The 13,622-nt window shown below is 36.3% G+C and overlaps 1 protein-coding gene across 1 annotated transcript in view; it reads left to right on the forward strand.

Annotated features, from left to right (window-relative positions):
• Positions 1-6,428: 6,428 nt before the first annotated feature.
• The window catches only part of LOC149177731 (transcription coactivator), an 86,514-nt gene continuing 79,320 nt past the window's right edge, over positions 6,429-13,622 (forward strand). Inside the window, exons 1-4 of the mRNA XM_089420195.1 lie at positions 6,429-6,566; positions 6,735-6,937; positions 7,933-8,022; positions 10,261-10,365. Coding sequence (XP_089276321.1) covers positions 6,797-6,937; positions 7,933-8,022; positions 10,261-10,365 — 336 coding nt within the window. The 5' untranslated portion in view covers positions 6,429-6,566; positions 6,735-6,796. The remainder of the gene's footprint in view (positions 6,567-6,734; positions 6,938-7,932; positions 8,023-10,260; positions 10,366-13,622) is intronic.

Genomic DNA, 13,622 nt, shown 5'->3' on the forward strand with positions numbered 1-13,622 from the left:
CATTATTAGTATTAATCCCAATTGTTCCATAATATATGAACACAAGCATCCATGTATGATCTTTGATTATGCTTCCAAATCTTGTGGGGCTCAAATTACCCTTGGCAATGCCATCAAAGTTTAATTTTAAAAAGGAAGGCAAAGGCAGAGTCTAATGACTTGGGCTAGAGACAATAAAAGAATGAGGGTTGTCTTAAGAAGGACCCACGGGATGAGAGGGAAACCACTTATGCATAATCAGGGATTCAACACCCAAGGCCTTCCACTCTTGAGAGGACCAAGATAATGTGAGGATTGTTTCTTTTACCTAATTGACAAATGATTTCCACGTTGAATCCATCAATATTGCCAGGCCTTTAAAGATCTGTCTATTTCTTTCTTTCCAAATACCCCATAGAAGAAAGATAGGGGAAATGTTCCATATGTAGTTGATAATTGGATTATCAAAAGCTCGTATATGTGAATCGTTGATGTTGTTTTATAGGCTGTCAAGATCCCTATCCTATTTGGAGAGGCAATCTTGAAGCTTATTCCACTAGACTTTAGAAAATATGCATGAACTAAATAAATGATCCGAAGTTTCAACATTTAGTAAACATAAAGGGAAACGAGAAGGAACCTTGAAGTTCCTCTTCTAGATGTCATCTCTTGTTAGAGGTTTGTTCTGTAATAGTAACCATAGGAACATAGAAACTTTAGGCCACTGATGTTGTTTCTAGATCTTCAGCCATGCCTCATCCATAAGTTGATCTTGATATCTAGCTCCCAAATGATATGCTTCATTAAACAAGAAGGTGCCCTTGGACCTATATACCCATCATAACTTATCAACTTGTTGTAAGATTGGGATCTAACGATACTACAGGTTGTTTCAAAAGTTTCTCCATATTTCACCATTTGGTTTGGGATGCCAATTCTTCGGGGGTGTCCACTTACGCTATTGTTGATAAATCATCTCCTATGCCCAGTGATATTCAATTTAGACTTTCTCTTAGGCCTTCATTTGTAACTTTAGTTGTGCGAGCTCTGCATAGTCCTCCATCTTAGGTGGTTGTTGCTAAGAGTCTACCCAAAATAGAGTCATGCTCCCATTCTTGAATTCCCAAAAGCAATGCTTTTGGATCAACCTAATACCCTTCTTTGCTAGAATCCTGATCAACAATCTAGGGGATGTCACAGTTGGTCTTATCAAATGTTGGGGAGGGGTTGTAGGGGAATATTTGTGCTTCCATATACATTTTCATAAATCCATTCCTCCTTGGAGCCACCTCCACCATATTTTGGCACCTAATAGCGTGGCCATTATAGAAGGGTTCTCCAAGCCTAATTGCCATTTAAGTTATGGCCTGCACATCTTGTCCCAGGCCACCAAAAGCCATTTATTCTTTTATTTTGAGCCACCCCAAAGGACGAGCCACTGAATTCTCCATATATCCTAAAGAATGGTTGATGGTACCATTGCTACAAAACACATATACAAAGTGAGAGCTTGTAAAACTACGTTAAGAAAGACTAAACTACTCGCCATATTCAAGGATCTGAATGTGCAACTCGATAATTTATTTTGAATTTTTGTAAGAAGTTATTCCTATACACTCCATATGAGGAATCTCTCCACTAAGGAAGCGCCTAAAATATTTGGATGGGAGCTTGTTGATCTGGATCTCTAGATTTCATGCTACTTGCCTTTGTACAACCATAAGAGTGTTAAATAAATATGTTTGAGATCTAGTTCTATTAATTTCCATACTTGAGATAGTAGAGGAAAGATCCAAAATTTGATTGAATGCTTGAGCTTCTTGCACCGTAGGGGTACCGAGTCTCATAGTATCATCGAGAAATGTTTGGTGGGTAAGAGGCAAATCTTCTCCATATAGGCAAAGTCCTTTTAGCTTGTGCTCAGTTGGTGTCGCCTTGAACAATCTGCCTAAGCCTTCTACTGCTAGAATAAAAGGAAAATGAGAGATTTGATCACGCCGTCGAATCCCTCGAGATAACTAGAAGGGAGGAGAAGGGGATCCATTGACCAAAATTGAAAAGGAGGTTGAGCAGATAAGTTTATACACCTAGGTGATCCAGCCATTCGTGAACCTAAAGGCCCTCATAATATGGCATAGAAATTCCCAATTTAGTTTCTCATAATATTTAAATAGGTACAACTTAAGCATCATTCTCGACTTCTTAGTTATTCTCAGAGAATGAATAACCTCTTGATCCACCATAATGCCATCTAGAAATTTTCACCCTTATACAAACCCTGTATGTTCTAGAGTGATAAATTTGGGAAGGAAATGTTTAAGTTGATTTGCTATAATCTTAGTGATTACTTTGTATATAAAATTACGTAGAGCGAACAACCTATACTCACCAGGGTCTTTGGCCTTATCCTTTTTTGGCACCAAAGTTATTAATGTTGCATCCAACACTCTAAGAATAGGCTTAAACTACCTAGATTCCTCCACAACCTTCCACACCTTGTCCCTAATTATTGGCCAACAAGATTGACAAATATCTATTGTAAATCCAACCAACCCGGGTGCTTTGTTACGAGGCATCGTCTTGATGGTATATTTGACTTCCTCATGAGATATTTCCCTAAGAAGTGCCACATTTTGATTAGCTGTTGTGAGCAGTGGAATATACTGAGTGACTTATTAGATAACTCCTTATCTATCTCCCTCTGGCTTGATAAGAATGTTTTGGAAGAAATTAATTAGCTCTTGGGATATCTCCAGGTGGGTTTCTATCCTTTTACTATCAAAGCCTTTCAACAAAGAGATTTTATTATGGTGTCTATGTTGTAACATAGATTTATGAAAAAAGTCATATTCCCCCCTCTTTCAGCCACTCAATGTGAGATTTTTTCCTCACATAATTTCCGCTTGCCTTTTATGCTCTTATAGTTCTTGTAGGATGTCTGCCTCTGTCTTTATTAGATCCTTTGATCGAATATACATAATAGATTCTTATTGAATCTTCGCGAATTTGAGCTCTAGTTTCTATTTTTCTTCCAAAATGTTGCCAATATGCCCTTTATTCCAACCCTTTAGTTTCCATTTGATGTGTTTCATAATATTGTATAGAGAAAACATTGTTGATCGATCAATACACTCTATCTCCTCCCACCACTTATGGATATTAGATAGAAACTTTGATAGGTGAAGCCATAACTTCTTGAATTGGAAAGGATGATTCCAAGGGCAAGTCTTTAGATCTATGTTGAGGCATATGGACCAGTGAGCGAATCCATGGCTGGGAAGGATGGATGCTTCAATACAGATGTCCTAAACCATAATGTTTTCCGACAATAGGAAGCGGTCTAGTCGTGATGCAATTTACTGTTGGCCTTCTCGCTAGTTATTCTAGGTGAACACCCCATTGGTTTTGTGCACTTCAATGAGGCCTAAGATATCAATGGTTTCTTGAAATGAAGCTGCATCCACCTCAACCCTCCTAATACCCCCATTATTCTCATCCAATGATTATATAAGGTTGAAATGTCCCCAAAGAATCCTTGGAGAGGTGAAATCAAATTTCTAAACTAGGAGATCGAGTTAAGAAACAACGACTTATCATATAGGAGATTCTATCCATACACATTAGAGATGAAACAAGAATCCTCCAATCCAACAACCTAGATGTGAATTGTCAAAACTAGAAATGTGGCAAACATATTGGTCATTATGATTTCTTAATCATCCCATAGAATGGTTAGCCCTCTTCAGTGCCCTTGGGCATCAATGGCAATTGTTTGGCATCTTCTTCACCAATTGTTAGTTAGATAGATAGGGCCTCCCCTAAAATTTTAGTTTCCTGGATCATCATAATTGCAAGTTTTTCCTCTAACCATTTGCCTCTCAAGAGCCTTTGTTTGCATTTTCTATTAAGGCCCCTCATATTCCATGATACAATTTTCATGACCGAGACTTGTTAGCACCATGGAACACCTTTGTTATAACTCTAACACGTATGGAGCTTACCAAATCACTGCCCCATTCGTCTAGCATTTAAAGGTTGCTCTTATGGCCCTATTTCTTCTCCTCCATATGTGACTTTCTTGAACCTTTCATTGATTGCACTTGGACACCCAAAGGCCCAAAACCTAAATTTTATTTGGCTACTATACGCTTGTACTTCAGGTATGCTTTACCTAAAAGAAAAACTTGATGATTTGGGAGGGTGAATGGATCCTCATCTTTCCATGTATTTTCAATTTTTGGTAAGTTAAGCACGTCTAAGTCCAAGTCCATATCCTTTACCCGATTTGGATGTGCTTCAATCCCCTCTGACACTATATGGAGCACAATATGGGAAAGACAACTCAGAAGAGGAACCAGAAGGTGACATATCAAAATGCATAGGGTTTGTAGTTGATTGCGTAGCGGGGGGGAGGGGGTGGTGCTGAAGATTGTGGCTTCACCACAAACAAGGAGGGTCCTGTGGGCTCTTTCATTACCACATATTCCAGTTGACCCCGAGTGTGGTTGTTTGAGACGTCCAATGATGCAAGAGGATTAAAGTGATTGCTAGCACTTCCTCTTATTTCGCTGCAGTTTAACGTGGAGGGGGCTACTTAGAGTTGTGGCGACCCCTCTCCACCACCTTAAACCCATGATTGGCTTGAGTTGATGCTATTTCCAGAGGCTTAGTTTGCTTCAATAATAGGCAACCATGGTATAGATATCCATACTCAAGGCACCTCCTACATCTAAAGGGAATGTGCTCATAATCGAGCGTTTGCTTCCACAACTCATCCTGTAAATACGTGTTAATTGATTCCAGAAGGGGCTCTAAGATATTCATGGACACACATATGTAAGCATAGGAAATGTAGTGCATTTGCTTGATTACGTATGGTGCTTTCACATAATGCCCTAGGGCATTTCCTAATGCAACCAAGGTCTTCTCTTCCCATAATTCTCTCGGTAGCGAATACATCTGGATCCAAACTAGAGTTTCTGTCTTCCTTGTTTGGGACGAAAGACTCAATTCATAATTTGAGATAAAGCCTAGCAAATTTAAAAAATATGGTATGTTCTCAAACATTTTGTCCTTGCCTTCTAAGTTGGCAAAAATTATGTTGAAAAAACCCTTGGCACTAAGCTCCAGTTTGATGTGGTCCTTTGACTTCCATTTGTTTTGGATTTAATGGGTTAGGGTTTTTTTCTAGTTGGCCAAATACCTAGAAATTTCCCTACGAGGGCATGGTCACACATTTACTATATATATTCTCCAATCTGGGTAGACCAGACTTCGAATTTAGGGTCTATTGCTCCTTTTGGTAAGGAACTGTCTGGTCTCTGTTTCTTGGCATAGTTGATAGACTGTTGCACATTTTGCTGTTCATTGTTTCAGACCAATCTAGAGGACTTTTTATTTGTAGTCGTATGCTTCCTAGAGATTTTACAATCTGCTAAAATCTAGTTGTAGGAGGGAACACCGCTCCCTTCAGTGGCATTTGCCATAGGAATAGTGGTTGAAGAAAAGAAAACTGCCTTGACACAAAGATTTGTAGAATTTCCAGCTAGGGTTTCGCAGAGCTCAAGTCTTTATATGATTATTAACTAAACTTAAACATAAATTTTTGGAATGTCATGGTTATTAATATATTAAATTTCTTTTAATGTAATATACATTTATGAATTTTTGTTGGGGAAGAAATTGTCCATAACTTTATTAAACAAAATTACAACGTAACAAACTAAATTTAGCATATTTATTAAGCATAGTCTGAAAAGGTGATGATTTCGCTTAGAAAAGAATGGTAGATTTTGACAAAAATCGATGTTTTTTTTGGAAATCCAAGTTATAACTATCAAGTTTTAGAATTTTAGGTGCTCGAGGGTTCTTGAATCTATTTCCACAATTAAAAAAATGATTCAAACACTTCCAATTTCACATATATTGAAAAAAGGTCATATTTCCATGAGAAAATCATCAATCAAAATTATCACCTACTTAAACAAGTAACGTTTAAGTAACTTATTATGTATATTTTAATTAACTCAACAAAATATATATATATATATTTTTATAACCTAAATCGAAATCAACCCTATATTTTTTATTATTATTATTATTTTAATTTAATATTTCTTTACATCTTTTTGGTAACAAAGTCAACCTTTATTTTTATTAAATTTAAATTTACATTTAATATTTCATTGACTTTACACACCAACATCTCCGTACCTTAATGTCATTGCTTTATATTTTGTAAAATTGATGCGTTTTATAAAATTAGAACGAAACAATAATTTAACAATAAAAATAAAAATACCAGATAAATTAGGCACCTTTCCAAATTTAGAGGTTCCAACTAAGTTCTTTGGAATAAAAATCCCTTTTATAAGCAAACTAATCAACCCTTTAAATAATCGTTTTTAAATTGTCAAAACTTGGGCCTTATCCCGCCTCATTCAAACAAATTGAATTTATTTCTCCCTCCAAATCTTTCTTTCTCCTCATTTTACACACCGAAAACTCTGTATATGTTATGTCGAAAAACATTTTCACTTGGTACCAGATCTATGCTTTTGCGGATGATTCATGAGTAAATCTTGCAGGTATGTATTCTTCTGCAGTATGTCTTTTATTTCCAGGTTTCATCATAAAATGCCGACTTTTAACCCGTAAGTTTGCTACTCTGGTTTGATAGCTTAAGATTGCCCCAACAATATTCTATTTCGCATCTCTTCCGGTGTCTATGTTAACTTGTACAGTTTGAATGGCAGTTTGATATTTTTCACGGTGTATTTGGATGGAATGTCTGTAAAGTGAGTTGAAGAAATATTTAATGGAGCAGAGAAATGAAAGCAAGGGTTTAGCTGCTCTGGATAATGAAGACACCGTCCAGTGTAGTGTTGAAAACCAGGGAAACATATTCCAGGGCGTTCGTTTTTTCCTAGCTGGATTCGATCCTTCTGCAGAAATCCAGGTTCTCTAATTGGAGCCAGTCACATCTTTATTGTTGGGCTAAAATATTTTTTCTCTTTCGCATTTCGATGAGCATATCATGTTTTCACAGTCATTTTTCTTCTCCGTTTGGAGAAAGCGTAAAACTTATCACATCTTCCAACTATTTTCAATTTTGTAAACCGGGACTGCTGACGAGGGGGATGGAGTATCAGGCGACCACCAAGGTCCATTGTCACTGTGGTCTGCCTCGTTCCCATGACACGAGCTTTAAAGGGATGAGTCTAGGTGCAAGTTTTGGATGGTTTGGCAGAATAACTTATCCTTCAAACTTGGTTCCTAAGTTGAAGGAAGTCTACACCATAAGCATTTCAATTGGCCCGATTACATTAGGCACTTGCAGTGCTTGTTTTTACAGGTAAGATGGCCCTCGAAAGGCAAACCATTAGTTACAAGCACGCACATCTAGTGAAGCTGTCATGCCAAGGGGAACTCTTCTGTCCCTCGAAGGGTAGACCATTAATTAGAAGCACGCTCTTTTAGTTAAGTTGTCGTGCCAAAATGGACTCTTCTTTAAAAATCCCCAATTACTGCACCTGACCGGAACTGCTTGTTCTTGAATATATAAATATAATTGAAATTCTATTCTAACAATCAAGTATTAACTTATTCTTTCATATATAAATATAATCAAAACCCTATTCTTGCCTATATATGTATAATCAAAACCCTATTCAAAGTGCCCTAAACGCTTACTGAATTCAAAAACTAAATATTGTTAAACAATACATTTATCCCTTTTACTTTCCCTGCGGTCAACTTTGGAAGAACCTCTTTTCCGGTAGGGTAGAATTGAAAATTAATTACTGTAATAAAACTGTAGCTGCGTCCTCTTTGTTTTCAAATCCAGTTAAGACTCTTTTTGTATGTGTTAAATATTTGTTGTCTTCTAGCTTTTCGATGACTTTAACATTGGCTCTGTTTCGTCTAACAGTTATTATTGGTTTTATGTTTCAGTATGCTACAGAGATTCAAAATAATGGTGGATTCAATGTGGGTCGGTATGATGCAAGCTGCACTCATGTCATCGTACATGGGCTTACATATGTAAGTCCTGTCTACCAATTCACACTCTTGTTGTAATTATAATTAATTTTTAAACTAGAACTGTTAACATTTGTATTAAAAAGTAGTTGTGGCTGCACTGTACAACATAGCAATACAAAAAAAATTAGGATTTCTGGAAGTCAATCTTTCAAAGCTTGTCCAAAATTTATAATTGCTGTCGAATGCCTGGACTGTTCTAACTGTTTTAAAAGCATAAAGAAGAGGTTTACTTATATAAGTCCTTTTGGCTTAAAATCAAAATTGATTTGCAATACCTAGATGAACCCGAAATCAAACAAAAGCATGCCCATTGTGGGCTCCTTGCATGTTTTCTGTTTTCTGCTTGGGCTCTTGGTCTGCAGGATTCATTTCCAGCTCCCTTAAGCCTTGACGAGCTGTTTCTTTGGCTCTAGCTGTATCAGGAACAGACCCAATAAACATCCTTGGGTGGGAATGCTTCAGATTGAGTGCTCCAAGCTAACCTCATAATTAGTTGATAAATCATACCACAGTAGGCCTACAGCTTCTCAGTTTGTCTTTTTTGTTGAGTCACAATCTCCAATATTCCTGCATGTCATGAGTTTCGAGGCTCATCTTGATTAGAGATCCTATTGTTCAAATTGGAAATTGCTACTTGATTGTCATCAAGAAGCTTGTTGTGCCTTATCAAAATTTATCTTAGCTCCATAGCTTCACAAAAAAAACAATGTTTGCAGTGGTTGTGGTCCACCATCCTCCTCTTTTAAGTTTTTCTAGCTTTTGCCTGACAGTGCACTCACTCTGACACTGATTTAGACCTGAAGATGCTACCAAAAACCAAATGCCTAGATGACATCTTGATGACTCTAATAATCTAGAGGAAAAGAACTGTGTCCATGAATCCTTCAAAGCATTGAACATGGGGGATATTTCCCAGAATTTTGATGTAGCCTACTGTCACCTGCAATAGTGAAGAAGGATAAGCAACAAAGGCCATGGTCTTCTCTTACCCCAGTTTAGACCAGGGTGGGATTGATCAGGTTAAGAAAAAAACTGTTTGATCATGCCAAACTATAGTCACATCTTTCCACTTAATATCTGAGCTGCCCATGGGGATAGTATGTGGGAAGTTAACTGAAGTCTTGATGATGTTAATGACCCTTTCTTCGTTGTCAATGTAATGTGTCACTTGTGATGTATCCACCATTGTAACCTTGCTCTATGAATGTTGTGACTTGCACTGAGGGATGTGAGAAAAGGGTATAAATCCTCCTTTTGTTTTAAGAACTCCTGCATTCAAATTGGTTGCTCCATTGGCCAAAGAGTTTGCTTGTTTGTTGTGTTCCCTCAGTACATGGTAGTACCATCTCAACCCACTTTGCTTCTTGTATTCTGAATGCAAGCCTTGCTATGTTGTAGTCCTTTGATGGAGAAGAGTGGTACATGAACCTTATGATAATGGATGAATCACCTATAATCACATTGCTCTTCATCCTCCAGCATCAAGGATCCTAAGTCCTTGGAAGAGAGCTAGAGCCTTGATTATTGGAAGCTTCTTTGAATCCCCACTTGAAACTTGTTTCTTGATTTCTTTTGGGATCATAAATAGCCCCCCTTGCACCTGCCACCCCTGAATTCACACTTCCGTTATTAGCTAGAAAAGCACAAATATTTAATGTATCATAGAAGTCCTGAGAAAATGTACTTGCTGCCATGTTCCTGATTGAGGAGGTGATTATAAGTCCTTTTCGTCTCATCAAATGTTGGGAAGGGAGATGTGTTGTGGAAACACAATATTATTTGTTAGGAAGTTACTTCCTATTTCAACTCTTAAGTTAGACAAGGGTAGACAGGTTATCTACTCGTGAGTCATGCATGGTGCTTACGGAGAGCAACCTGTTACAGCCTCTGCTAGGAGATTGTTATCTTGGAAAGTTGAGAGATGATTTGTCATTGTAATTATTAGGATAGAGAATGGTGAAAGTAAAATCTAGGTTATGATTCCAATGATCCTTCTTGGATTATCTTCTAATGTTAATCGACAATGATCAAACTGTTCATAATAGAAACTGTGTTGGATTATCTGCTAATGTTAATCAGCAATGATCAAACCATCCAGACTTCATAATAGAAACTATGTTTATGTAAACTGTGATAGAAATTATAAGCACATATAACCTGCTTTAGATAAATCAATAGAAGTATGCTCATGGATAATGTCAGATCTGTACCTCAATACCATGTTTTCCTGTCTCACAGGATGACCCAATTTGTGCTGCTGCCAAAAAGGATAAAAAGACATTGGTTACAGACTTGTGGGTTGTGGATGCCTTGGACACGGGGATGCTTGTTGACTCTACAAAGGTATGCCTGTTTTCCAATGGCTTATATTTGTGTTTCGATGACAAGATATTCATACATGCATGTTCTAACAGTAAACTTAGTGTCTTATCACAAATGCAAATAATTTATGATTTACTGCTCTAGCATTCAGAAACTTGTTTCACAACTCATCCACCTTGTTATCTCTAAGAAGGCTTAGTGTAATTTTCCATTAGTTAAATATGTTTCCTTGTGCAAGTTGTTAATTCATTAAAGCCTATTTATTAAATTCAACTCTTTAGTTACAAAACATCATTATCTAAGATCTTGTTTGATTTGCTGCTGGTGCAATGGTACTAGATTGAAAAATAGGTCTAATTCAATTTATTCTCCCATTATCAAGGAGGGAAAATAATGACTTGCTACAAGTGCTAAACTTTGTCAAAACACAAGATGCACACAAGCTAACATATACACTTATTCCGAGTGTCAAACCAAAACCAGCATAATATAGGAGCTGACATGCTTTTATTCCACTATTTGATTATATATATGTTATTCTAACCAAAGTTATTAGAATTTGAATGAATTGGAATTCTCACAATCATGAACTAGATTGGAATTGGTTGCAAACTTGCATTGTAAAATTGATCACTAAAAAATAAATAAAATATTCAAATTTTAATTAAAAACATATATTTAAGAACTTTGCTTAATAATTTACACGAGCAAAAATTGAAGATTGATAATGTATATTTAGTTGAGTTACAGAAGACACATAGGCTTACACAAAGAATTGAATTCTTAGAAAACCAATCTGTCATAGGTGACACCATTACACAGGCTAAGGAGAGTATCTGGATGGAAATAAATGAGGCCATCATTGATATATGGCCTTCAATTGAGATCATCTTTGAGCAAGATGAACTAGTGCACAGAGCCAAAGAAGTAATAGCAGATGTGAAAAAGGAATTGGGTTTAACCAGGAAAAGCAAATACACTGATAAGGGTTTTGAATTCTAAAACCAAAGATGAACTGGAAGAATATAACATAGAGGATAGAACAAAGACTATTTTGGAAGTGAGAAGGATTCTCACTAAGAAAAATTTGATGCTGCAATTGGAAAACAAGTGCCATAACCTCGAATCAAGTAACTAGAGATTTCACAAAAAAATCTTTGTTACATAAAAAAGGACTGCCTGGATCTAGAACAATATCAAAGGAAATTATATTCAATTGCCACGGATAAATCTAGATTTTCAAAGAGTAAAGGTACAATCACTAGTAAAGCTTTTATGGAAGGCCTTAGTTATGATTTATTCATCAAGCATGAGATAATTGGTTAAACCAACTTTCCAAAAATACACTGAGGTAGATGAAACGTTCAGAAAATTGGTCAAATATACAATTCTAAATGAAGAAAGATGGGAAGAACTACGTAAGTTGCTGGGGTAAATGAGTCAGTAGTCATCAGTAGCAAAATAGCAGATTAATCAACACACATCAACACCAGAAATCCTCGAAAGCAGTGGCAATAGCTCAACAATTTTATTTCCCTATGTTTTTGCACTATTTTTGTAAAAAACAATTTTAGATATTTTCAAGTAGTTTTAGATATTTAGGTCTAAATATTTTGGGAAAATTTTCTATAAATATTCCCAAAATCGAATTGTAAAGGGTTGAATCCTTGGAATAAGTTTTCTTGAGCAGAATTACATGTATTTGAAGTTGTTTGATATCAATGAAAGGATTTTGCATTTGCTTCAAACAACTTGTCATCTTTGTGAGTTCTTCTTAAGTTATTCCTTTCATTTTGTTGTTTTTGCATGCGTTTATTTTCATTGAAGAAATTTGGGTAAGATATAACAAAATACCAGTCTATCTTAAATCCCATGTGAAGTTATTATATATCATAGAGATTAGTTTATTGGACTATCTGTCTAAGTTAACTCTTCTACATTAATTAATTTTCACTTCTTCATAAACTTAAACGTATTTTGTTGCGCAGTGAACATAGTTTACTAGCATCTTTTTCCTATGATAATTTTAAATATATTGTTTGAATACTTAAAATTCATAACTTCTTAGAATTCTTCCTTCCAAATCTTTTAAAATCTAAATCACTATTTAGACGTAAAGAATCAGCCCTTTCATTGTATTAAGGTAATTTAGGATGCAATACTTGTTTACATAAGCTTAAAACATCGGTCATCCATGAATTAAAAACAACAAAACATTTTAGATGCTCTGGCATAATTATCTAACCTAGAATTATCTTAGAGGACAACAGGTTTCAAGATGACATTCGTTGATGGGAAGGTAAATGTTTGGCAAAGGAACCCGAAAGATGCATTTACACTTGGATTTAGGGTTGAAGGTCTTTATTAGGTTGGAGGAAGTTCTTTGGGATCTATGACTTGCGATACTTCTCTTCAATCTGAATTATGGCATCGAAGATTTGCTCACCTTCATTACAAAGCCTTACCTGATGTAAGGAAGATGGTCACAGGTATGCTTGAATTCAACATAGATCATGAAGGAGTTTATCGGGGTTGTGCAGCTGGAAAACACACAAGGGGACCATTCCCTTCAAGTGAAAGTCATACTATTGATATTTTTCAATTGGTCCATTTTGAATTATCAAGGTTGCCCGTAACATATTTAGGAGGATACTTGGTACTATGCAATTTTTGTGGATGACTTCTCACGCAAAACATGGATTTATTTCTTGAAGAAGGACGAAGTGTTCAAATGGTTCTGCTCTTTCAAAGCCTTGGTCGAAAATCAAACAGGGAAGAAGATCAAAATATTGAAGATTAATAATGGAACCGAATATGAGTCAAATGGATTCAATGACTATTGTAGAGAAGTTGGCATTAAGAGGGAGACCACTATTGCATATACTCTTGAGCAAAATGGAGTTGCCGAAAGGAAGAATCGAACAATCTCAGAAGCTACCTGTGCTATGCTTCATGACCAAGGCCTATCAAAGTTCTTATGGGGAGAAGCTGCCAACGCCGTTGTATATGTTCAAAATAGGTGCTCGCATCGAGCATTGGACTTTAAGACACCTGAAGAAGTTTTCACCGATAAGAAACCTAATGTTTCTCATTTTAGAATTTTTAGTTGTCTCGTATATTTTCATGTTTCGAAAGAGAAAAGAAACAAGCTAGATGCATCTGGAAAGAAAGGATCTTTTGTGGGCTATAGTGAAACTTCAAAGGCATATAAAATCTATGTTCATGGATAAAGACAAGTGGAAATAAGTCATGATGTCACCTTCGATGAAGATTCTGCC

This window comes from Pinus tabuliformis, chromosome 4_1 (assembly GCF_031772625.1).
Source record: "Pinus tabuliformis cultivar Carrire ecotype Pingquan chromosome 4_1, CPIR1, whole genome shotgun sequence".
Lineage (NCBI taxonomy): Eukaryota > Viridiplantae > Streptophyta > Pinopsida > Pinales > Pinaceae > Pinus > Pinus tabuliformis.